Below are 25,940 nucleotides of genomic sequence, written 5' to 3'. Positions count from 1 at the left end.
TGTATGATGACGGGTCAGTTGTGGTTCAAGGAAAACATATGAATGATGTCTGGTTATTCTTTATGTAAAATATGAAAAATGTATCTCTGAGAAAATCCCCCCACTCTACCGGTGGGTCATCTATGATCATATACTGCATTTAAAGAGTCAGTTTCAGTCTTGAATGTTCTTATGGTGCAGCAAGAAAAAGGCCAGGAAACTCCTGTCAGCGACTCACTGTCCACTACAGTTTCAGAACAACAAGTAAATCACCGTTCCTAAGAAAACTGGGACGGTATGGCGAGGATGAAGTAAGTGTCTGTTGCCACAGCGATAGTGTCACAACCTTGCGAGATGCAGTCGTAAATCCAGGTCGAGTTTAAAGATTGCCATGATCTAAGCAAGGGCAGCAAAGGGGCCTTGCATTACGTTCAATATTCATCAATTTAAGATCCAACATGCTCTATTAATCAGACAAAGGTTTCAAGGAACGTTTTATTATGTTTGTTCAGTGATGACCCCCGTTAAAGTTACAATTTGATTTTTATCATAGCTTTTTTAACTTTTTTATAAAATATTATTCTGTGACATATTTGCGTCTCTTTTTGACATGCAATACTTTATTATGATGGCTACTATCCCATGACATTTTTTAGCATAATATATATACCATGACTTCATTTATGAAAACATACGATACATTTGTATGCCATATTATTATTTGACTATATTTTAATGACTTTTTTATGACTTTCTTTCTCTTCTTTTGAAAACTTGAATTTAGGATTTTTTCTTTATTACAAAATGATGAGTATTTAGGACATTTTTGGCCTACTATTTTTGGTGCACTATTAATTTTTCAAAAAAAAAATTGTCATGTTTTCATGTTTTTTTTATTTAGACATGATATACATGATATACTACTGACTTTAATCGGAGCATTCATTGACTGAACTGCACTGTTCAGGTTGGATATTCAAAAGAAAGATCTTGTTTCTTTTTGAGAAAGCTTCCATATCCTGTGACTTTATGACTTGATGCAGAATCCAGTTGTCCAGTGAAGTACTACAATGTTTTGGAGTTATAGGGTCAAACAACAGTGAAGCTTTTACAAATAAATCAAAACCTTTTAATGGAAAATATAGTTTAAAAAATGCTAAATACTTTGTAAAGATGTATATCCCACTTATACTGATTGACTTGCATTCACTGGGTCACATGACATATAAGCTTCTCAACAGAAATCAGACTTTCCAATAAAGAAACTGCTGAACACTAATCATAGAAAATAGAAAAAGCACTAAATTCAGTAATTTCTGATGGTAGTAGTTGTAGGAGGGGTTTTGATTATTCATGGTTATACTTAATATTTTTGATGTGATTCATAATTGTAGGTAGCCATGGAAAGTTTATTGAATCAAATTAGCTAGTAAAATATCAATTGTAACATGTAGGTATTTATTGTGGAAAAGTTTTTGAACTGATAAGAAGAGAGGCATCTGTGTTAATATTAGCCTATACAGAGATAGAGAGAAGACCCAGTGTTGTCTCCTGCATATTTAAAAAAAAAAACACAAGGCAAAATCACGCACAGTTGCGTAACATTGTTACACATGTAAGACCGTAAATTGTTTGGTGTCTAATATTAAACAGTTACATCACACCTTGGCTTATTTTTTTTTCCCGGAGCTGCTTTCGCTCGGTGAGACATTTGAAACAAACAATGCAACTTCCCGTTTCTGCATGTTCAAATGGCTGCTGAGAGATCAAGGAGGAAATTACATATGACGTTTTAGTTTTCTTTTTGCTGGCTCTCCTGCAGCAGTGTCAGGGAATCCCCCGATGTATATGCATATAAAAACAATCACATCGGGAGTCAGCAACACACTTATACTGATTCACCTGGATTAAGCACAGTTATCTCTCTGACCAGAAATATGGCATTTGGTAATTTCTGTAAGTCAGCGAGCCCGAGAAAAAAACTTAAGATATAAGAACATATTCCAAGTTTCTACTATTTTATCATGCTATTCTGTTGTAAACCGATAAGAGTCATGTGTTGATGATTCTTATTCTCTTGCCACGCAGACTCCGCCAGCTGTTTGATACTGCTGCTGCTGTCTCTGAGCTGGCGCACATCCACGGGGCTCCCGGTGCGCACGGGTCTGAGCGCAGAAAAGTGCGCAGACTGCTCTTTGCTCTTTAAGAAACTCCTCCTGAATATTTCAGAACTCCTCAAAGATGTGAGTACAATTCACGGTACTAGCATATAGTTAATATGTTAACATATATGTTATTATATATAATATGTTATTTTTCTTTCTGTTACACTTTTACACATTGTTTTATTTTACAGAGGGAGTTGTTCCATAGAATTGACACTGATGCATCTGTGGTTATCAGTCAAGCTGAGACAGTACTGGCCTGCGCACCCACTCTGACTCAGGTGAGAATTGTTTAAATATCATTGATATTAATTGTTAATGGTCAAAATCACTATTACAAATAAAAAACAACTTTTTCTTTGGCTTATTCATGCTTTTTGTGTAAGGGAAAAATAAAGATCCCACTGATTTATTTATTTTCTCAAATAAGATAGAGACGTTTTGGACATATTTTTGGAAACACCCTCATAATTTCAGCACAGCTTTCACGGACTTTTACTTTGACCAAGTCATATAACCAAATGTATGGACCAACGATTCTTAAGGGCCATCTGACTTAAAACAAATGTTCATATTTAAAATGATTTTACCCCACAGAACTCAACCTGCATGATGCAAAGAAACTCAACTTTCAGTGAGGTATGTTTAAGTTAACTTTCCTTTTTAAATGCTTTTGGAATTATGGGACATACTTTTCTACACAATTATAATGTAAATCCAGAATCTATTTGACTTAATTGAAGCTTTACAATGTTATTTCTGCCATTTTATACATAAGAATTAGGATATTTTCCAATATAAAGGTTATCCTCCTTACTTTGTTATAAAGCAGACTAAAAATTGATGTGTAATTTTTCCTGTTCGACTCAACAGAGTGAATGTCTGGGGAACATCATGAAGGACTTGGCCTACTATTCTGCTGTTATTCAGTCCTACACCAACTCCGACCTCAGACTGCCTGAAACAGAAGTGCCACTTCTAAATTCAACTTTGGAAATAATACGGAGCCTGAGGAAGGTGTGTTTATCAAGGTTCAAGGTTCTTTATTGTCAAACTAACATAGCTACAGAGTAATTATGTCGTTGAAAATCTTATGTCACAGGCTTCTCCAACAATGCAACATAATAATACAGATAGTAAAAGTAATACAAAAAGAAAAATAGTTCTAAAATAAAGTGAGTATGTGGAATAGTGCAGTACGAGTCTATATAAAAGTTATTGGAATGATATATATTAGATAGTAGATATATAGTACATGCACGTGTAGGAGAAAATCTCCTGGGGAATAACATTTGAAAGTCGCTTATAAAATGTTTTCATTTTTACAGAGCTGCTCCCTGACGCCAAATGGAGAGAACAACATTCCAGAGGTATTTCTGTCTTCCTACTTCTTTTTATTTCCCTATTTAATCTTCATTGCCTACAGTATTGAAGAGGAAAACTGATATTAGATGAATTCTTGTTAACATTTTCCAAAGAGGGGGTGGGGAGGGCATGCGACTTTTGAGTCTCCATGTTGGTAACCTCTTTTCTGTCTATTAGGATGTTGGTGCACCGAAGTGGGAAAACAGCTCATACGAAAACCGACAACAGATGTTTAAAATGATGAAGGGCTTCCAGGTCCGAACCATCACCATCAACAGAGCTCTGGGCTACATTTCCTCAGGAGACCACAGGAAGTAGACGTCATGCAGCCCCTTCTCCATCATCGCCACCATTTACAACTTCCGACCAAGTAGTCCTTTCCACTGCATAACAATATTTATTTAAATTATTTATTTATTTATATTTACTTATTTATTTGATGGCCTGTGATGTTATTTGTTATTTATTATAAGTATTATTTTAAATTAAGTACTGAAAATGGAAGTGAATTTTTGCAAATAAAAACTGATGACACTTAAGTGAACAGAAAGTTGTCAAGTTGTATTTTTATTCAGTCAACATCGCTGTGTTACAATTATTACAAAGTCTTTGGAGAGACATGATAGAAAGAGGTGCAGAAAGGACGGACTGGATTTTTGTTGGTAAGAGGTTTAAGGAAGCAATGGATTGTAAACAATACTCATCATAGTAGACCCTCAAAGATTTCATGATCCAAATGCCATTTCTGCAGCATTTTTTTTTTTCAAATAGTGTGTGAGATGTCTTGAAATAATGCCATTTGCGAAAAGGTGAAAAAAAATAAGAGCTATGACTTATGATAAGATAATTTAACTGAAACGTTTTCAACAGTACAGTTGGTGTTCGAAGTTGTACAGATATGAAATTAGCATTGACAAGATGATACATAAAAATATATACACACATTGCCAGGCTGTAGCTGCACCACATACACTTCAATTAGGCCCTGAATCCAAATGCTGGTGGTTAGTTTGTTTGTTCCCCACAGTGTACACTTTTGTTAAACACAAACAACATGTATATATAACAAGATGTGTGTTCCAATCACAGGTTGGCAGGAATGTATTTATAATTCAAGTTAAACCACAGAAACATAATTAAGGACCTCTTGCAACTCCCTTGAGCTTTTTAAAGGTTCAGAGTTGTGAAATAAAACACCAACAGACATAAACATACAAAACAGACTTAAAAATAGATCACAGGTACAGTAGTTGGTAAAAAAAGATTATGTACAGGACAAATATAAAAATGTATAAAAAAAGCTCAGTACATCAGTCTGTATGCCTAGGACAGTCAGACAATCAAGTGCGTGTGACGTAATGCCTAATATTTATATAAAAAGAATCCCACAAACATAATGTGGAAACAATATACACAGGTTGTATTTTTCCCATTTTTTGCAGTTTCAACAGCACCTACATTTAAACATGTTACTGGCTACATATTTAGCTACTGTACATCACAATGAACTCTACTGTTCATTTTTTTTAATCAAAATATAGCTACATAAATGAAGTTTTAGGTACAGCTTGTCTTTTCTGTATTCATTACAGAATCTGAGGACTACATTTCAACAAAAATAGGGAAAACGTCCTTCCAAAGATAAGACACCAGCCCTTTCCTTTAACTGTGCCGAAATAAAAACCCAGGTATCAGGGTCATTTCCAGGAAATATTGTTGAGGGGAATCACAAACAGAAGAGGTGAAGTTTGGTCTGTATCAATCCGCTGCTTTGTTGAATTCCTGAAATCGTATTTTCTTCCCGAAGATATCCGAAGGTTGTTTCTTTTTCACTTAGCTGCTCGATTGTCCATCATGCCTGGAAAAGACAACAAAAATAAAACACAACAAACTCAGTCTTGTTAGTTTCTTTATAGATAAATATGGACAATTACAGTAACAATAACAGTATATTATTTGTTTTAATATAATTTAGAATCAATAATATTTTTTGTATATCAATTTGACACTGCTTGATTTTGTATTGTATCATAATTCTCATGTTACATTTTTGTATTATTGTTTTACACATTCGAAAAAAATCTAATCAATTATAATTTCACAAGAGATGCATTCACTTGTGATTTTGTTGGTTATCCATCATCATTATCTCAATTATATGGTGTTTATTACCTTTCAATGTCTGGCGGACCTCGTTTGGCAAGTCATCCAGGTCCACTAAACTCTTCAGCAGGTGATGCGCCGTGGCCTCTCCCGCCCCCCTCCTGCTCTTCCACTCCACCAGCATCTTCAGCTTCTGTATGGTCACATCTTTCTCTGCCGCCTGGATGTCGTCCAGCTCCCTGGAGTTCAGGTCCAGATAGATGGCCACCTGCTTCCACTCCTTCCCGAGCCGCTTAGCCACCTGCAGTAGCTGCTTCTCCGACATGTCCTGACCCGGAGTCATCGCTGGTTTCACTCCATCTGGAAAAAGACCCACAGGTACTTTATGTCAGTATAACTTTAGGGGAACAGGTGCACCGGTAAATAGTTCAGGTGTGTACCGGTTTCAGATGACCTGATTTGGGAGAAAAATAAAGTTTGTGCCTGAAGTTATTCTCAGATCAGTTACCTGACACATCCTGCCACCGAGTCCTTTTACAGCAGAGTTCTTCTTCTGAGGGGCTGCTGCTCCTCTGTATGCCTGTAATAGAGGGACATGATGTGAGACAACCGGTAAGAGCTGATAGCATGGTGGAAAACAACAATCTTGTTAAAAAAACAAGAAGCTTACTGATGGTCCTTTTTCTTGACTTTTTTTCTGTGTTGTCCACACAGTCACCTAAGAGAAGAAAGTAAACATCATCACTGCTCTGGAGTTAAGTAACACTACACACAAACTTAAAAACACAACAATATGTGGAGCCCAGTCAAAGCTGGTTTATTTGCAGATGAAAAATCCTTGTTTCTTTTATTGTCAACTGTTTTATAAACAAAGAAAAATGGTTGAAAAACTATAACTTTTTAAACAAATATGGTCCGATTCTTTCGCCTCAGCTCCTAGCTTTTAGTTTCCCCACCCCCTACAAATCATCAAACATATTCAGTGTGAGATTCAATGAGCAGGTACCTTCTCTGATGGTGGCGGACCATACGGTCTCCTCAGTGTTAATCTCTATGAGAGACAATTTAAAGGGAGGAGGCTGCTCGAAGAAAGCTTCAAAGTAGCCCTTCATCTTTGTCACAGCAAGGGTGAATTTCAAATCCTGTACAGGGACAAATATATACATATTTATACAACGAAACATAATTAAATTGTGATGTCTGTATACTACTGTGTATTTATATATAAGAGTAGACACACAAGCATATGCGAAGAGACCCACCTGAGGTTTGATCTCTCCCTCTGGCTCACTAAGGAGACGATACGTCCCCTCGTCCAGTTTACATGTGGGAGGCTTCTCTATTCGGATGTAGCGATTCTTGTAGCCCCGCACCTGTTTGTTTATATCCTGTTTGACATAAGGAGAGCAGGAAGACAACGTAAAAGATAAGCCACTTCCTTGCAGTTTGATGAGCAGGCTAAATGGTGATTAACATTTACTAATGGCAAAACTGAAGGTGTCTCAAAGGAAAAAACATCCACAGATCGGGAAATAACTATGATATATCAAATCAAATCAAGTTTTATTTATATAGCACATTTAAAAGCGATTTTTGGTCGAGCCAAAGTGCTGTACATGTAATAAAAACACATTACTACAATCACAATAAAAGACAATAATTTACAACAGATATATAAAAAACACAGGGAAAAGTCAGGAGTCGTGCTCCGCTCTGACTAGAAGGCCAGGGAGAAGAAGTGTGTCTTTAGTGAGGATTTAAAAACCCCTAGTGTCTCGGCCGACCTCACATGGAGGGGCAGAGTGTTCCAGAGCCTGGATATATATGAGAAGGAGTTTGATAAGGTCATTAATATTAGTCACTAATCACTCGCCAAATATACTTTAATGTACTACAAAAAACTGAAAATCTGTGGCCAACTCTACCAAGTGTTGAAACAAAATTAACAAGAAGTGAAAGTTACTGTTTGTTTTGGCTCTGATTCTGTTCTCAATTTTGGCACACAATTTCATTGGCAAGGCATTTTGCTGGAGTTTTATCCAGTAGGCAGTTGTTATGATTAAAAGTCATGATTTACATTTTTAGGAAGACTCAAGGGATGGTTTGACAAATGGAATATTTATTGGTAAGGAAACAGCACAAAGAAATTTGGGGGATTTTGGTCCGTTTTTTTCCCTTGGGCTCTCCTAAATGAAAACACTTAAATATGCATTAGACCAACAAACTTGCTCATTCACATCTTAAAAGTAAATCTTTACTGGTTCTATTTAAATATGTGTAAGAAGTGGTAATCAAAATGAATGTGTAATTAATTTGCCTTAGGAAGCAGAGTAAAACATGTGCACTTATTATACAAGCTTGTATGTATTCAAACGTCCTGTCGATACCCAGTCATTTAAAGGAACAAATACAGCAATGTCAGTCAGTCCAGACAGATGGTGAAAGCAACAAAAGAAACAAAGGTTCAGACATGAAGTAACTGTTTAAAGTGGAAAACTGCAACTATAGGAAGTCTCTGAGAAATGACCACATTTCTCAAACAGCTGTCACATTTGTATTGGTTTAAAAATGCACCTTAAGACCGCTGACAACGACAGCTCAGACAGCAAGTCTTAAAAGGAGCACGTCAACTGTCAATCATCTATTTTTGAGAAAAAAAATGTATTCAGTTCCACATTCACTTTTCATCTAATGCTCACATTGATATCAGATGAACTGTTGGTGGCCAGGTAGACGTGGAAGCTGTAGTTGTTGTTGCCACTGCCCACCTGCTTGTAGACCAGGACCACCCCGTGGTGTTCTACAGATTGGCTCGTCTGAATGATGGGACCCACGGGAGACAGAGACGTCACGTTCCACTTAACATGGCTCCCCGAGTGGTCCACTGTCGGCTCAATGAGAGGACGGTTGTCCTTTATATGCAGGACACTGAATGTCATCTCTTTTTCTGGATCTGTGTGACGTCATATGGAAAAGAGAAGGTTCGATGTTTCACTTAGAGCAGCTTTAAATCATAGATAAAAGAATATGATACTCACTAAAATAACCTATTTTGTGTAAAGGTCTTCAAATAAGTATACTCTAACATCAACTAAATGACAACCTCCAAAATCTTGGAAAAAATGTAACATTGCATTATGGGCCATGGAGTCACCACAAGACCATGGTTATGAATGATATCCTACACCAGGGGGTATCCAAACTTTTTTCACCGAGGGCCACATACAGAAAAATATACGAAGGGCTGGGCCACTCACCAGAGGTATATTGCCTCATAAGTTCAGTTATAAGTTAGCAAAATCAATCAAATGTAGGTAAATTATGCTTGTGAGTGTTGGCAGCTCATCCCTTAAAACAGAAACCTCAGAGTGATTATAATAAGGAGAAATAGGAAGGGTGTATTTCAAGCTTCTTATGTAAATAAGTTATTGGGCTTTTTTCTTATCAACTAAGATATGTTAGAAAATGTTTCCAACTTTAATTGACTGAATTGATTTGAAAAGTGGTCTTATTAACACATGAATACTAGTGTGTAATATATTGTACTTCTTAAATATAAATGTAAAAATATAAGACAAGCACAAGTTTCATTTGTGGGCCATATTCCATTATACTTTTTAATTTGCTGAGGGCCGATTCAAAATGGTCCGCGGGCTGCATTTGGCCCCCGGGCCGTAGTTTTGACACCCCTGTCCTACACAGAATACACAGGAGTCCTGTACTTCATTCTCACCAGCAAGGCAGATGGAGTGAGGGAACTGGATAGACGTGAGGACAGAAGCGTCCTTATTGACTGTGTCCACGTTAAAGATGGGTCCAGCAAATTTCCAGGAGTCCGGCAGTAACGCGCCAAACCTGGACCAGGAGAGGACTGAGTACCGCACGATGACCCGCTCCGATGCTTCAAACACCAGGCCGGTAAGCGAACACTCGTATGTGCCCTCTCCTTCCAGCTGCACCCTGAAACATACAGAGTCAGAGATGATGGACATACAGAATCAATTCAAATGTGTACGGACAAGATCAGTGGTCTTACTCACTGCAATCGTCCCTTAGAGATCCTCCTGGGGGTAACAAGCTCATTGCCATGGCTCTGTCAAACAGACAATTTGGAAATGATGTTATATTAACGTAAAGAAAAATGTATCAAGTACATTTCAAAAGGTTGCTTAAAAAATTATCTCAGTATTATAAAGTACAATTGAACTGTGCCTGTGGGTATGTATGTATTATTATGTACAATTATTTGTATTTTTTTGTTTGGCCTTATGATAAAATTGGATGACCATCTTAGTTTTCACTTCATATAGCACTGTAAATTGCATGAAATTATGAGCCGTTTTGTTTTTGTTTTTGTTTTATGTATGTTTTGTGTGTGTGAGGACCCCAGGAAGAATAGCCAATGCGCATGCTAGTGCTAATGGGGATCCTAATAAAGAATAACAAAGAATAAGTATTGATATGTAAACAAGAGGAAGGCCTACACAAGTTGCTCCCTAATATCATACAGATCTCAACTATATTCAAGTATAATAAAAATACTCAGGCAGACAACACAATTAAGATCACCACATTTTGTCAAATAAACATCTGAATTCTGCGCTCACCTGCTGAACGGCTTTGCATTTCACACAGCATGATTTGAAGTGACACTCTTCTGCAAGGACATATGTATTAAACAAAATGGGATGTTGTTAACAGGGTGACACAATCTGCAGAACATTTGTTGTGCTGATATCAGTTACTGCCTACCTTTCCCTTTTGAAACCTCCGCTTCAGGTCCAGGGATTGAATCTAAAAGGGTGAAATAATTAACGTTAACATATTAAAATGATGTGTCGGAAAATTAAAGCTTGTGTTAAGTCTCCGGGAAAACACCCTAGATTATCTTTTCAGATTGTGGGCAGATTTTATTTTGGTTGTGAGCGAGGGTGGAGCACAGTTAATTACACATCAATATTGTGTTCCAAGAAAGCCAGCAAAGTTCTGCGTTTTATGGCGTAATTATGCAGTGTTGCTGCCATTAAAATGTTATCCTGAGTTATGACTAGAGCCATTGCAACTATGACAACAAACTGACATGGCCATCTGGATGTAAAATACAAGAAAGTTGTAGTTAAGTAGACTCAGTCTGACAAAGCAGTTACTGACACAAGTTGCATTCACCATTTTTGGACTCTTCCGCATTGGCCTCTTCATGGTCTGCAAAGAACATAAAGGAGATACATTTAGGTAAACACCATTTGTTTTTGTACCTTGTTAAATCCTTGGTTCCAAACATTTTGAAGGATTGATAAAAGGATGTTGGTTCTTACCTTCCTTTTCTCCATTCTTCTCAGCACAGTCTTTTGGTGAAAGAAAGGAGGATAATTAAGGATAAAGTTCAATATTTTTTTTTTGCGACATGCAGCAAAGGCCGTAGATAGGATTTAGAATGCAGATGGCTGCTAAGGGTTTAGCCTTCTTACACGGGGCCCTCGCTTGACATTAAAAAAAAGCGTATTTATCTTCTTGCAGATATAGATCAGAATACCAGCAATCTGTCTCTTGTCTGTATGGTTAATGTGAAGCTACCAATCGCAGCAAATTAGCTTAGCTTTAAACAAACACTGGAAACAGGAAAACAGCTAGCCTGGCTCCGTGCAATGGTAACAATGTCTTACTGCTGACCCCTCTAAAGCGGATTATTAAAAGCATTATAGCTCATTGAGTCTTGAAGCCTTACTTGGTTGCATAACAAGCTCTTGGCCATGATAAGACAAGAAAGTCACTACTCCTGTGGCAAAATACATACTTTGGATTTTGTACTTTTAAAACAAAGGTATAAAAATGATAATTAATGAGCTTTAGTTTACTGGGGCTGGCTTGTGGATTTTGTTAGCTTCTGACAGAGCCAGGCTAGTTGTTTTCCAATCATTTTATGCTAAGCTAAATGAACAATGTCCAGGCTGTAGCTTCATAATTAATGTACAGACATGAGTGATATTGATCTTCTTATCTCACGCTCTACTAAAGTGTAATTTATGACTAAATGACTATTCATTAGATGTATGATTAGTGATGAGTCAAAGGCAGCCTCTCACCAGAATTCTCATCCTCCTCTTCGTCTTCCTCTTCCTCCTCTGAGCTCTCCTCAGTGGATGTTTCTGTGTTCTCTATTCGACAATTCAAAGTGTAAGTGACACGTGTAAAATATTGAATAATGAGTATAAGTGATTTATGCCACAAAGTGTAAATGTTATGAGAGAAATAAGTTGCATTTAAATAAGGGAATTACATTTAAAATTATGTTTTTCAGTTATGTAAAGATCAAATTAGTTAAACTTCTGTGATGTGATATGTGTGTGTTTACCTGAACTGCTGCCGTCACTTTCTCTCAGGTTATCTGTAACATATTAGTAATTATTTTAGAGTTGGTGCCATTTAAACTAATTCCATAATGTCAAAATATGAGAAAAGGTCAATGTAGATTCCCATCTTATTATTACCATACATCATTACTAATACTTGTTGTTAACCAGATAACCATCATCATCTTTACGGGAACTTTCAAAGGTTTGATAGTATCATCAACCCATTTATGTGGTTATCATATTGCCCATCAGTTAAGTTCCTCACCCACTTAGGTTTCAGAACTAGTAAACAAAAAAGTCTCATGATAATTTGACCTGAACAGGAAACATACAATTAAAAACAGAACTTAATTCTATTTAGCCACAAACGTTTCACTAACTATTTTCTACAGAATAATCCATTACTATATAGGGGGAAGTATGTTAACTTGTCTGCTTCTTTACTTTATCATGCATCGAAGCCCCAACTCAACTCTGTTTTAAACTTCCCTAAGGAAAAGAATAATAGAATCTTAATGCATGTCATAAAATGTGTAAAAGTACCAAGTTTTACTTTGTGTCACTGGGGTTCTTCCTTTAACAGGTGCAACCCCAGGCAGTGAGAAACCTCAACTTTTAGTAAATATCTATGTTTGCATGCAGTGTGTGTTTTCATCCATATTACTCATAAAAAATCCCTCAGCATTTCTGACTTACACCACTAGCTTTAACATATCCATCACTCCTTAGCAGTTGAACTGTGGCACCCTGTGAAGAAGCCTGTGATAAGTGCCATGCATTAACATTCTGGCACATTTATATAGATGGGTCCAGAGGAGCTGCTGCGTCCTCTCTTCCCAGCAGCAGTGAATGCACCAGGCCATCTGGCTGAGTGCCTGGCCGCCTAATGGATGGAGCCCGTCCTCTCTAGCCCACGGAGTTTTATCTTAGACTAACAAGCAGATGCTGCCATCACTGCTCCACACGCAACACCTCCCTCATCAATCTCTCTCCTCCACTCGCCTCGATCTGTCTGCTTCACCTCTCACTGCACTCACCCTCCTCCATTTCTCTCTCCTTGTCCTCGTATGCCTCCTAAGGCCAATCTCTCTCTATACTGCTGCCGCCTCATCTGAGCCAGCAGGCATCCCTCTTCACTCCGATGGACAAACAAGGTGGAGATAAAACACCAGTAAAGATACACACATGCAGACACAAACAAACACACACTATTTAGCAGTTTCAAAGGTTGGGACTGGTTCATGGGTGTTGCCTGCCATCTGCTGGTCACAACAACATAGCAAAAGCACTGCTTGAAAAGGTTTATGTGTGGTGTACAGCAATGGCTATGAATCTTTTGGCGAGACATGACCGATACACAATAAATACTGTTTCCATTTTAGTGTGTCAATATAGATTCAGTGTCTCCTTCCTTTTATATTCATTAAGACACAGACATATCTTCAGGATACTCTGCAACTTCTACAGGTGCACCATAGAGAGCATCCTGACTGGCTGCATCACGGCCTGGTACGGCAGCTGCACCGCCCTCAATAGTAAGGCTTTACAGAGGGTGGTGAAAACTGCACAGAACATCACCAGGACGGAGCTGCCATCCATGGAGGACCTTTACTCTCAGCGGCTCAGGAAGAAAGCCCTCCGGATTATAAAAGACCCCCATCACCCCAGCCACAAACTGTTCTGTCTGCTGCCGTCTGGCAGACGTTACCGCAGCATCCGGACTAAAACCACCAGACTCAGGGACAGTTTCATCCCACAGGCAATAACATTACATTACATTACATATTGTCACTTGTTATACGCTTTTATCCAAAGCGACTTACATACTCAATACTGTGGGCAATCCCCACAGGAGCAATTTGGGCTGAAGTGTGAAGCCTGTGACCTAAGATTTTAATCGGCATAACTACACTGTAGCTATGTTCGTATGACAAAATAAAGAACCTTGAACCTTGAATCTTGAACCTTGCCTCATGTTACCTTACATACATTATGCAAATTAGTTGTACACAATGTGGTAAACACGTTTCACATTTGTGAGAAATAAAGCACTCATATTTGACAGGTAATCTGTATAGATGTATTTTATCTGGTATCTGGAAAGAAGTCAGATCACTGGTTTCTTAATCATCAGCAGTTGCACATGTATTACTGCTGCAGGTTGTTATAAAATGGACATTAATAATGCTATTGGGATTATTCTAGGCAAATGTTAGAGAAAAGTCTGACAAATACTTTGTGTACAGGTGTGCAGTGTTAGGATATAGCAAATGCAAAACTGCGTACACCAAAGATCGTACGACTGTGCATAAATCTTCCTGCCCTTTAATGGAAATGTATTTGAGAGCAGGAAGGCCAGAGTGAGGTCAGAGAAAGTGGAAAGGGAAAGAAGAAAAGCAGGAAGACAAAAGAAAGATAGATAATAGATGGGGATTTACTACATTTAGATATTAAAAAAGGAACGAGAGACGTAGCCCAAACACTGTAAACAAACAAAGACGCTGACACAGGTGGCTCTACGTCACAACGTGTGTTGTGAGAGAAAGCGAAACCAGAAAGAACAGTGAGGGGGAGGGAAAGAATGACATTGGTGTGCGGTTTACCTTTGTTTTCCATCGTGGGGACATCTCCGTCTCTGTAGGGCAGAGGAGATAACATTCAGACATCTTTAAGTTACACTCTGGGAGGATTTAAAGAAGGAAGACAGTGACAGCTCTTAAAACCGTGCAGCTACAGGCTCGTGTAGTACGCCACTTCTGCTTTCACATAGGAACACACAGCCACATAAAAAAACAGGAAGTGTGTACATGCTGCCTTCCTTCATCTCACTTTTTCACACAACCCATCCTGTTGGGTGATAGATTCACCTTTCCACCCCAACTCCCACACTGACCTACTTTCAGAGCAGTGTCGATGGTACAGCCATGGAAAGATACTGGCGGTTACTTTCCTCATCAAACAAAACTGGTCTGGACACTTTTTCTGCTTTCATTACTCAAATAAAGCAAGGGGATTGGACGATTTATATTTAGAGTTGAACCTCTATTTACTTTAAGTGGCATCATATTGTGTTGATTTGATCATAAGGTTTCATCCAAGTATCGATATCTGCACTGTAGCTTTGCAGAATTGATTCCAAGCACATCGTTCTAATTTACTGAATGTGATTGTCCATACATCTGCATTATTGTTTTAAACATGTATGAAAAGGATTTTATCAAAAACCTGACATTAGTTTCAACCATATCACCCGGCCGTGCACAGCAGGCATGAATACCTGATGCTCCTGACTTTTTAGCTCCCTAAATGTTTTGATATGTGCTCCACTATCCATGAATGTAGTATCAAACAAACAATGAGCCCAATCCATGTGTAATGTTGTATCTGAGCAGATGACTGGTGCAACCTGTTGACGCAGGCTCAGCTTCAACAAGAGGAAACACGCAGCAGGCATGGAAAAGTGTAGCAGCTTGGCGATCAAAAGAAAAATATGATCTATCAGGAAAAGGATTATAAAGACTGGATGAATTAGGTTATTTTATTTAGCGTCTGTTAACCCTGATAAAGGCCCTGTGGTTTCCTTTGCTTTCAAACATATGTCCAGGAAACAATGTTTTCTCCTCCTCTTCAAGGTCAGCTCTTTCTCTCTCTGCCAGATAGTCACAGCACAACAACAGCAAGGCTCATTAGTTGCCATGGTAATCTTCTCTTCCTATTAGCAAAGTTATCCTTTGCGAAGCTCTGATGTTTTCAGACAATAAATAAACTCCCTGCACAAGTTCTCAGACTTTCTCTGCTCTCACTTGTTTCTATCTTACTCCCACAAAATATGATAACCCAGTCCTCTGCATCTGGCTGAAAGATAAAAGCCACAGCATTGAAATACTTTCTACAACTTGTGCAAACACAATGAATTGAGAGGACATCTGTGTGCAGATAAACAAATGTCAGTTGGCTTCCACCGAATACAGGAAAAGTACAACAACAACAACAATTGTGTCTTTCTACTGATTTTAATAAGGTAAGGTAAATTAAACTATATCAATTTCCCTGGATATAATTTCACTAATGCTTTAAAAGTTCTAACAAAGCGTTGTGGTATTGTGAATTCAGGGACTTTTATAGCCCTCATCACTGGTTCAATGATACCCTTGCAAACATGGTAGCATTCACAGAGGACAATGAGTCATCAGTATCACCTGTCTGTGGTTGACAATAGGCTACAGCTGGCACAAAAACGTGAGCATTGAATCATAAACCATTAATTCAAAACTGTCAGCAGGAAGTTATAGTGGAGTGTTTGTTTGTATGATACACTGTATGATAGGTTACACAGGGGCATGTTTTCTCTCTTACAATATTCTATACTGATTTTCAAGTTTATTTACAACATCTAATCTGTTACAATAATTGGTATAAAACGTTTTATATGTATTGCTTTACAACTTCATCTTTTTTTTTAATCAATCGCTCTACAATCGCCCCCTTCGAAGAGCTTGATGTTACGTTGTTGTCAGTGAGTCATCACAATATAACAACACAAAAGCGTTCAGCGCAAACAGACACCAACAAAGTGTCTCACTCCAGTCACTTTCTATTTGAACATATATTCAATTACACGAGAATATAACGCGGAGGAACTCATTTGTCAATGTTTATAAATGCACAAACACATGAGCTCAGAACAGACAGCAACAAAATACACCACTTCCTGTTTTGAAGCGACACGATTTAAGCGCGTATCCTGTGCATGCATACTGTCTGAAAGTACAGCACGAACACTTTTGTAAAGCCAAAAGAAGAAACCTGTGTGTTAAAATATCAAAAAGGTCTTACCCGTCCTCCAGGTGAGAAGCCGCTCCGCAGCTCGCCATCTTCGCCACCATCCTCCTGTGTAACCGGACCCCGTTACACTCTCTGTCCACCCAGCGTGCAGCGGCTGCGCATTAAAGCACCTGAAAGGCAATATGATCCTATCATCTGCTATCAGTATCTTGTTAACACGCAGGACAGTAATTGGCGGTAATGGTCATCGGAGCCCTCGTGGCTGAACTGCTTCTTATCACTTTGGTGCAGCATCCACAAGCAAAGCATCTGGATTTGACCGGAAAAAAAGAAATATTCCTAAAAACCATAAAGAAATCAACCGTTTTGCAGAGTATATGTGAATGTTTTGTTTCCTCTTACAAACACGGTGCTTGTGTGCAAGCAATACATCAACACAGATGTTAACATCATGACGTTCATAACTGCGCTTTTTTTATAGCACAATGCGCAGCTTTCAAGACTAACGATGGCTGCGCAGTTGCAGCGCAGTGCATGGAGAAGCAATACTGAAGGCAACATGTGGGCGGGGCCCAAAATCCCGCCTTTTGCACGGGCTTCATTAATATGTTGATGATTTACAGTAGAGTACAGACTGACTTTCACTAGATACCAAGAATAAAGTAGTCCCTGGTCGAGTAGATAAGGAGATGTTTGCTGTTGCATTAAATACAAGATTGAAATCTGCTGCATGTCTAGCTCTGTTGTTTGTGGAGTGAATACAGCTAGAATAAAGGAAAACAATTAACATTTTAGACCCCATTCATAATCATTGTTTTGCATTACTTCGCACCAAGGTTTAACCATAGGGTTTAGGGTTTATCCTACAAGCAAATAGGCTATGCCAGTAAAGTAAAGTATACAAAAACTTGAAAGGGAGTTGTAAAACAAGAAGCAATATTAGCTTATTCTGTTTCCCCTGCTTAAAAAGAAGACCGCTGTGTTCTTCTGAGACGTATTTTTTAGCTGCTGATTTTCTCCCACATGTAAAGACTAAAGAAAGACTCGAGAGGGGCAAGAGCACTCCATAATACAACACAAACAGCGGGAAAACATACAACAGATTGCAGAACTGCAATACCCAGCAGACACCAGCAGATGTCGCAGCAGACAACAAAACAAGTAGTAGAACTCAGCAGAAAAAACATGCTTCCTCAAATGATCTTGCAGAAGATCACATTCAAACTAGATTCATGACGGTTCGACTAATAAGAGTTTCAACATAAAATAAAGTTGAAATAAAAATAATTTAAGTGTCAATCCGTGGCAAAAGCTCACTGTCCATCACAGAGAGCTCTCTGTGAGCGTCTGAAATGTCCATTGGGAGAGATGAGTGAATGATCAAGGGCTTTCCTATTGATTTTCCACACATTGATCTTTTTTCCTTTTCCCCTATCTCGATTTGCTCGTCCAACTTTCACGAATAGATGTGTAGTTTGCAGCAATGAGGGAGGAGAAAGAGACAGATGCTGGAGACTTACAGGAACATATCCAAGTCTCAGAGTCTAAAGGGAGAGATCATTTCCTTGGTGCAAGGAGAGACAGCAAAACATTAGACTCAGTGGCGAGACGATACCACCAATACCTCAGGAAATAAGAGGAGATAAAGTGAGAGAAGTAGAGGGAAGGGGAAAATAGAGAGAAAAGGACGAGAAAGGTCAGAAAGAAACGATCGACAGTGGGTTGTGAGGAGACTAAGTAAATACAAAGATATGCTCAGTATATAAGAAGAAGGGAAGCTGTTATTCAAATTATTTAAACAACAGCTTGTATGATTTAGGGGGATATTTTGGCAGAAATTGAATATTATAATCATGATATGTTTCCATTCCTTTCGTATTTGATCCCCAGCACCTGTGGTCCACATGTAGAAGTGTCCTTGAAGTGTGCATGCAAAGGCAAAACACCAAAATCCAATTTACTAACGTTGACATTGCCAACAGTGTCGTACAACATACCGTATACGACATAGTGCATGTGAATGTTGGTCTCTCCTTAGCAGGTAGCACGTGTAATGGCAGTATTTGCTTCCAATGTATGAATGTGAATGCTGACTTGCTAGAAAAGAGCTATTCAAATGCAGTCCATTTACCTATTACATTGGGAACAGGTCCTCTTTACAGAGTCTAACATGTAGCACCTCCGAAGGGGGAGGGGTATTCAGTTGGTTGCAATTTACATCCTCAACACTAGATGTCACTAGACTCTACACAAAAGTTAGGACTTTGTCTTTAGGATTTGACTACCTAAAGACTTGACTTGACTTTTAGACAATAAAAGGATACTTAACCTCAGATCATTAAATTATTAAAGGTCTAAGACTAGAAACTGTACCACAGACGGTTTAGAAAGGGGTACATTTTCTGTATCTGTTTCACATGGGTTTCACTTTCACCAGTGCCACACCCCAACATTTTTTTTAAACCTGTGTTGTTCAATTTATCAATCAGGAACAATAAAGTGTACTGACTGACCAATACTGTCATATTTTGAGTCATGCTCTAGCTAATGTGGCTAAAATGCTGAGCTGTTGTGCTTTCACTCACAAAGAGATGGTTCGTTATTTGCAAATGGACATTTAATGCACTGTTTTGGTATGTATTGGTGGCTTGACGATTTTGCCAATGTAATTATCATGCGAAGTGTTGATACACAAAAAATACTTGTTTTTTGACTTGCATGTCAAGTTTCAAAGACTTGAGACTTGCCTTGGACTTGATCCAAAACATTGTCACTCACCCTGAAATGCATACTTTATATCAATATTGTGTAATGATTGAGGTTCATTTAAAAAGAAAAAAGGTATTGGTAGTTTTCAAAAGAAACAACTGATATTATATTCTAATCTCTACTGTAGCTCAGTTAAAACAGTAGTTAATTGTGTGTGTGTGTGTGTGTGTGTGTGTGTGTGTGTGTGTGTGTGTGTGTGTGTGTGTGTGTGTGTGTGTGTGTGTGTGTGTGTGTGTGTGAAGACAGGGCTTTTTTTTTTTTTTACAGATTGACCAACCTGGTTGGAAACAATGATGTCAAACACCCTAGAGATCTAATATGAGCCCTCATTGTGCAGACTCATTATCCATCACATACACACACTCAAAATTACACACAAAAACACAAGCACTCACATTATGAGGACACACGGTCAGGCAGGAAAAACCCATAACCTCTGTTCTCAAACATTGCCTTTATAACATGCATGTATTCACACACACAGATGCACAAAAGGTGTCCTCTTACTCTGGAGTTGAGGAACTCCTTATCCTTTCAATTTCAATGGGTCATTTTGCTATCCGGGCTGAGTTATCACGGGAAAGATCCAGAGTAACAAAAGAGCCATGGCTGCAACCCTGCATAAAGAAGCTGGAGAGAGGTGAACACGCACAAAGAGCAACACCTTTGCATATAGAAAATGGGAGAGAGGCTCTGGAAATCGTCCAGCCATGACAGATTTCAGAGGCATCCTCATTCAATCAATGGGAGATACTCCATATGGAGGAACGGGATCCCAATAACAGGGCAGTGTTGTATTTCATGAAATGTAAGCTGATGTAATCAAAGTTAACTCTATGACTTGGATTAAATGACACAAACAACTTTGTACTGAACTTCTCCCTAACCTCATTTTCATTATCCAAGTCCTCCCTTCTCTGTTTGTTCTTTATTTTTATACGTGTGTGTTTTTCAGAAGTTACCTCTGTTTGCTGTTGCCGTCGTCTTTTTTTCCACGTGTTGAGATGTTTTATGAGTCCCTTGGGCTTCTTTTCATCTCACCCACACAGTTTACACTTCTTTTGTTCTCTATTTTCAGTGTGTTGTGATTTTAGATGAGAAAATAAACCAAGGAAACCCTTCCCTTTTGTGTGTGTTTTTGTTGACACAAAGGTGACATTTATTTTCTAGCTACAATTTTCCATTGAGTGGACAACTGTACATAACTTCCTACTATTTGGCATGCAATACTTGATCTTGATGTGATCGATCCCAAAGTAAAACTTTTTGAGCCATCTCTCTTTGCATAGAATAAGTATATGATGACGCACCCACCAAAAAGTGCATGAAGATGAAGAAGTTAAGCTTTACAATTAACATTTCTTGTTGTAGTATGTGTTCTTCGTGAAGGAAATAAGAGTTAGTCCCAAATAAATCTGTATCATGTGTAAACTGTGTTCTCTGAGAGCACAGCTGTCCTTGATGATGTTAGTGTTTAACACCTACACAGTGTTACTAAGAGGGTCTTGGGACCATTTCATTGTTTCTCCTTTCACAAGAGAGGATCGGCTTTAATTGTTGAGCGTTTTCACATATTACCAGGTTTCCTGTCTCTGGACATCCATAAAACTGGATGGAGGGAAGAAACAGGAATGGAGGCCATCATTTAGGCGAAAAGGGGTGTAAAGAGAGTTTAGTGTCTGCATGGTCTCTGGAGAACTCAGATGTGCCTACCCCTCTCCCTTTCTTCCCTCACATTAAAATAAACCCTCCCTTCTCTTACACACACCCTCCACTTATTGCTCCTTATTATACTTAGCCTGTCAGCGTTTCTGTGTAATGTATGTTGTGTCATGGCCTCTTCCTCTTTTTATCTTTCCCGCTTTGTTGCTCCCACATTTTGGAGCCCTTAGGGAACCCTGTATATTTAGGGGGAAAAGGAGAATACTGGGACAACTGTGGGCGTTTAGTAGGAGGGACGCGACTGAAGGCCATGGTCTAGTCACCTTCAGAGACGCAGACCCCCCCCTCCTTAAGGGGTGACTCAATTCAGTAGTGCGGAGGCAGGGGGTCAAAAATCCCCTGCCCTCCGCCTCCACTCAAAACATGTGGGAATGGGAAAACTTTATCCTATATTTAACCTCCAGGTGTCTGTCTGGTTTACGTGTGTGTGTGTGTGTAGCAGTGTGAGTCCCAGTAACTGAGTCATATGCAGCTGTGTGTCGGTAGACGGCTTATCTTATAGGGGATGATGAGTTTGCCGTTGTTTTTGGGGGCTTGGTTGGGGGCTTTTAGCGGTTTAGGAAAAGCTGTGTGAATGCCCTTAAATGCTCCAGCCTCACCTCCCTCTGATGAGAACTTTCCCCATGAAATCTGTCTCAGGTTAGTGTGTGTGCATTTGATTTGTGTGAAATGCAAATAATTAAATCCCATAATCAGCTGTCAGCTATATTATATTTAAAAAGTTGAACGAAAGACAGCCCGCCTTGTTATAAAGAGTAAAGAATTGTCCCTCTAAAGTTAATACATCATTTTTACAAAGAGAGTTACATTAGCCAGGTTTAAGATCTAAGGCTGGTTAATGATAGGAGGTAAAAGTCAGTAGTTGATATACTGTATGTCTATACAAATATTTCCTGGCAACATGAATTTTCTATTCAAACAGAAAGCAACAATGCTGAGTCAAATCACTTAGTGCTATTACCCATCAAACCATTCTGAATGATAGCTGTGTATTAGGGCCTATATGGCAGCCTTATACAGTTTTCACTGTAAAATCAAAAAGCCCAGCTCAGCATAAACCTCCAACTCTAGATTTATGTAAGAGCACCGAGAGTGGTTCCCTAGAGAATCCCCTCCACAAAGGTGGGCGGATCCACTCCACTAAAGCACCCCCACCTCAAGAGAGAGAGGAGAGAAGTAGCCCCAGAGAAGAGAGATGTAGTTTTCGGACGTATCGTAGGCAGTAGAGAGCCACGAGAGTAGAGAGATGCCTAGATCAAGAGTAGAGTCATATCTAGATTAGTATAAGGAGAGATTCTTGGAGAGTAGAGCCTATCTGAGCTCTCGCATCTCGCTCTCTCTCTCTGCGAGATGTCATCCTCCTCTCTCTCTATTCTTCTCTCTGGATCGTCTCTCTCTCTCTCTCTCTCTCTCTCTCTCTCTCTCTCTCTCTCTCTCTCTCTCTCTTCTGTTAAAGATTTTTGGCCTCTTAGAGGAAGTTTCTCCTCAAAGGAAGTCAGATTCTCATTTTTCTTCAAGCCAAAAACGACACGCTCTGAGAACAAGCCACATAAAGGTAAGAGTCAAACGTTTTCTTTAAAACGTATTTGCCAGAATTGACCACATGCACACGCTTGCTCTTTTGAGTCTTGAGGAAAAGTTTTTAAATGAAATCTGTCCCGTAACCTGTAACACATATCATCCCTTCTCTCTTCATTTGCCATGTCCCACTCAACCACATCATCTAGTGAAAAAAAATGCTTAAAACATTACAACGACACCCACACAACAACGTGAAACACAAATATAGTTGCCCCATACTCTCACCACACACACACACACACAACCCGTAAACTTAAAGACCTCTGAGCCAGCAGAGCGATAAGATTAGAGGAAGTACGTGGGTGTGAAATAGCTGTGGTGTGGGACTTTCTGGGTTCACACAATCTACATGGACTGCAGGCCCTGCTTTTTATTAGAGTTCAAACTGATGGGAATACACAGACACTGATGACACCCACTAGTGTCCTGCGTTTCTGGGCAAAGAACTGACACACAAACAAAATGAACAAGCCAAAACATATATCCCCCATAGTCTGTAAATACAGACAAAACTGTTGTAACAAGTTCTAACACAATATATTTCAGATGTGTGTGTGTGGACAATGCTGTATGACTATGGCACGTCATGTTAAGTTCAGTTAGTGCCCTTCAATACAGTACGTAAAGAAGCTAAACAGGCTATAGTTGGTCTCAGGGCAGTAACCCTGAGGTCGTGACTTCTGCTCTCGTGCCAACAAAGTGTAAAACCCAGAACCATCAGTGGGTCTATTAACAAAGCCTGAGGCTGGACAAGGCTTTCTTTGTTTCATAATTAATGCAAACGCGATAACCGTGACATTGACAGTTGGGCGGTCCGTACATCAACGTCTCATGACACATGAAAATGAACGCTGCCATTCATCATCGCTCAGGCCTAATGGACCCCATAAAACTGAATTATTAAGCACAACACAAGAGACCTTTGTAGCAGATTAATGGAAGCATAGAGCACAGCACATTTATAACAGTAATATAGTCTAGTCGCTGTGTTATCGCCTTAATTGTTAGCCATACAGGAGGCTGCAACTTCAAATTATTTTGTCAGTAAACGCAACAGAAGCAGTTCCCTTCTTTTGTTGCTGGTGGTAACAGATTTGTTCTGTGTGCCAAGAAAGCACAATACATTTGATTACATTGGTGAATTGTGATCTCAATTCTTGTCTACATCTTCGTCAACCGGCAACTACAGTACGTGTCTGGTGTCACATGACTTCTGTTAGAGCAATGACACTCAACTTTCTGTAAATATGCGTTCTGGGATGTAGTTGGTCTCCAATTAGTTTGATGTGTTTGACGTAAAGTTGATCCTAGATGGATTGAGACAAAGAAGTGGAGGAGGTAGATAATTTTGTGGAGGATTTCAGTAAAAGTGGGGAAAGGGGCAGGGTGTGGTGGTGAGCAGGAAACAGACTTGAGGAGAATAAATATTCAGAGCAATAAGACCAATAAGAGAGAAAAAGGAAATTGGCATATTTGTATTTATTGTTTAAAATGGAAATATGACTATGTAATATACTTTCAGTTATACTTAACATTTGCCACAGTTCATTTTAATTTTACTTCTCATTTTATAATTGCTTGCATGGGTAGGATTTGGATGTGATTGAAATGGTTAATAGCCTCACGTTGTTCTCTACTCTGGAGCATTTTTCCACTTTCCAGTCACAGCAGTCAAAGCTGTGTTTAAAAATAGCAGTTGTTCCCTATGCATGTCAATAAGAGCCTATACAAGCAGTAGAATAGCAAAAGTGCTGGGAAAGCCCTCATAACAAAGGAACTGACGAGGGTTTCTCTCAGAGCCAATGTCCACAGGCTATTGATTGTGTATTTGTTTATTCGGTTAGAAGAGTGCCTTGAGATCATGTTTCCCTAATCGAGGCAGATTACTGAAAGAAATACGATGCTGCATAAATTAGGTTGCATGATGTTACCCTTCTACTGAATTTCACGTCATAATGCTCCAGTAATTAGATTTTGTGTTTTGTGCATTAGGCCTTGTTTAGGAAAAAAAAAAAAAACAGACCGGCTATTAGTGACAAAGAGTAACATGAAGACAGGAGGGGGTGAAATGTTCCCGTAATTTAAAAAGATTCCATGCATGATTTACACCATGAGGACTGGATAAAAGACTGTCGAGGCCAAATCTCATTACAAAGATCAGTGATTTATTGGAAATAAAGTAACAAGTGTTCTTTGTTCACCCCATTATCATAAATCCTTCCTTCGGATCCTTTCAGATCCCATAAGGACACACAGCTTTGAAAGTGACCTTGGTCCCTCCATGTAACCCCTGTAGAAAAGTATTCACAGATTTATTTTGCAGTACAACAAAGTATGCAGACTGGTTTAATAAATCAGTTAATATGCTGTTATTGTAGAGCAGCTTACTAAGCCATCTATCATAGTTGGATGTTATCCAGAGACATCTTTAGTGTAAATTAACACGTTGGGCGAGGAGACTGTCGTTTCAACGGGAGATTTCGTTTTATGGTTATGTTCTCAAATGCTGCAGACACATGGTCCTCTAGGGTGATGGTGGACCGATGTGATTCCAGACACTCTTCTAATGGGGGCCATTACAACCCACACTGCAGGATCTATTCATTTTTTATGAGAGGGGTAGATCTGTCGGCGCCTCATATTGGTGAAAGTCATCATGTTCGTACAGGATTCAGTAAGCTGCAAGCTTTAAGCATTGTTCAGCGTTTTGGGCCGATGGATCATGAAGTCGGATCTGGGACTTGCATGAAGTTTGAGTACATTTACACAAGTACTGTACTTTTACATAGCCTACTTTGATTTGAGATGGAACTACCATACTTTTGACTCCACTACAATTATTTGACAGTTTTGTTATTAAAAAGGCTACCTGACAAATTAAGGTTTTATACGAGGATCTTAAAACACAATAGGCACTGTTAAAGATCACCATTATATAAAACAGTTAAAATTAGCTTCACCTAATCCAAATACAATGGCAAAAGGATACTTACACGTTAAAGCATCAGACATAATAGTCTTATGATTTAAGCTAATTCCCTCATGGGAACTACTTTCTTGCAAGATGAGTAGGGCCTATTTTTACTTTTGATGCTTTAAAAGGGGAAACCTCTTAAAT

General features: G+C 38.9%; 2 protein-coding genes across 4 annotated transcripts; one reads left to right on the top strand and one right to left on the bottom strand.

Moving 5' to 3' along the window:
- The first annotated feature begins 45 nt into the window (after positions 1 to 45).
- il12a (interleukin 12a) lies at positions 46 to 3,858 on the top strand. Its single transcript, XM_034115356.1, has 7 exons — positions 46 to 64; positions 2,068 to 2,222; positions 2,336 to 2,425; positions 2,742 to 2,783; positions 3,018 to 3,161; positions 3,473 to 3,514; positions 3,687 to 3,858. The coding sequence occupies exons 1-7, from the start codon at positions 46 to 48 to the stop codon at positions 3,825 to 3,827; spliced, it is 633 nt and encodes a 210-aa protein (XP_033971247.1). The 3' UTR covers positions 3,828 to 3,858.
- Positions 3,859 to 4,049: 191 nt separating this feature from the next.
- Positions 4,050 to 17,193, bottom strand: si:dkeyp-97b10.3. Of its 3 annotated transcripts, none has more exons than XM_034115353.1 (17): positions 16,802 to 17,193; positions 14,569 to 14,600; positions 11,965 to 11,997; positions 11,696 to 11,767; positions 10,928 to 10,957; positions 10,779 to 10,814; positions 10,365 to 10,406; positions 10,220 to 10,269; positions 9,653 to 9,705; positions 9,346 to 9,572; positions 8,312 to 8,565; positions 6,875 to 7,000; positions 6,619 to 6,754; positions 6,283 to 6,330; positions 6,121 to 6,192; positions 5,682 to 5,972; positions 4,050 to 5,367 (listed from the first exon to the last, which is right to left on the bottom strand). In XM_034115353.1, exons 1-17 carry the CDS (start codon positions 16,849 to 16,851, stop codon positions 5,339 to 5,341), a joined length of 1,581 nt encoding a protein of 526 aa, XP_033971244.1. In that variant the 5' UTR covers positions 16,852 to 17,193; the 3' UTR covers positions 4,050 to 5,338. The 3 variants fall into 3 exon arrangements, with proteins under 3 accessions (XP_033971244.1, XP_033971246.1, XP_033971245.1); XM_034115355.1 differs by lacking the exon at positions 16,802 to 17,193 and adding an exon at positions 14,863 to 14,887; XM_034115354.1 differs by lacking the exon at positions 16,802 to 17,193 and adding an exon at positions 14,795 to 14,826.
- Positions 17,194 to 25,940: the final 8,747 nt, after the last annotated feature.

Source organism: Trematomus bernacchii, unplaced genomic scaffold (genome assembly GCF_902827165.1).
Source record: "Trematomus bernacchii unplaced genomic scaffold, fTreBer1.1, whole genome shotgun sequence".
NCBI lineage: Eukaryota > Metazoa > Chordata > Actinopteri > Perciformes > Nototheniidae > Trematomus > Trematomus bernacchii.
The sequence above is the reverse complement of the archived record's forward strand: the minus strand, read 5'-3'. Positions and strand labels throughout refer to the sequence as shown.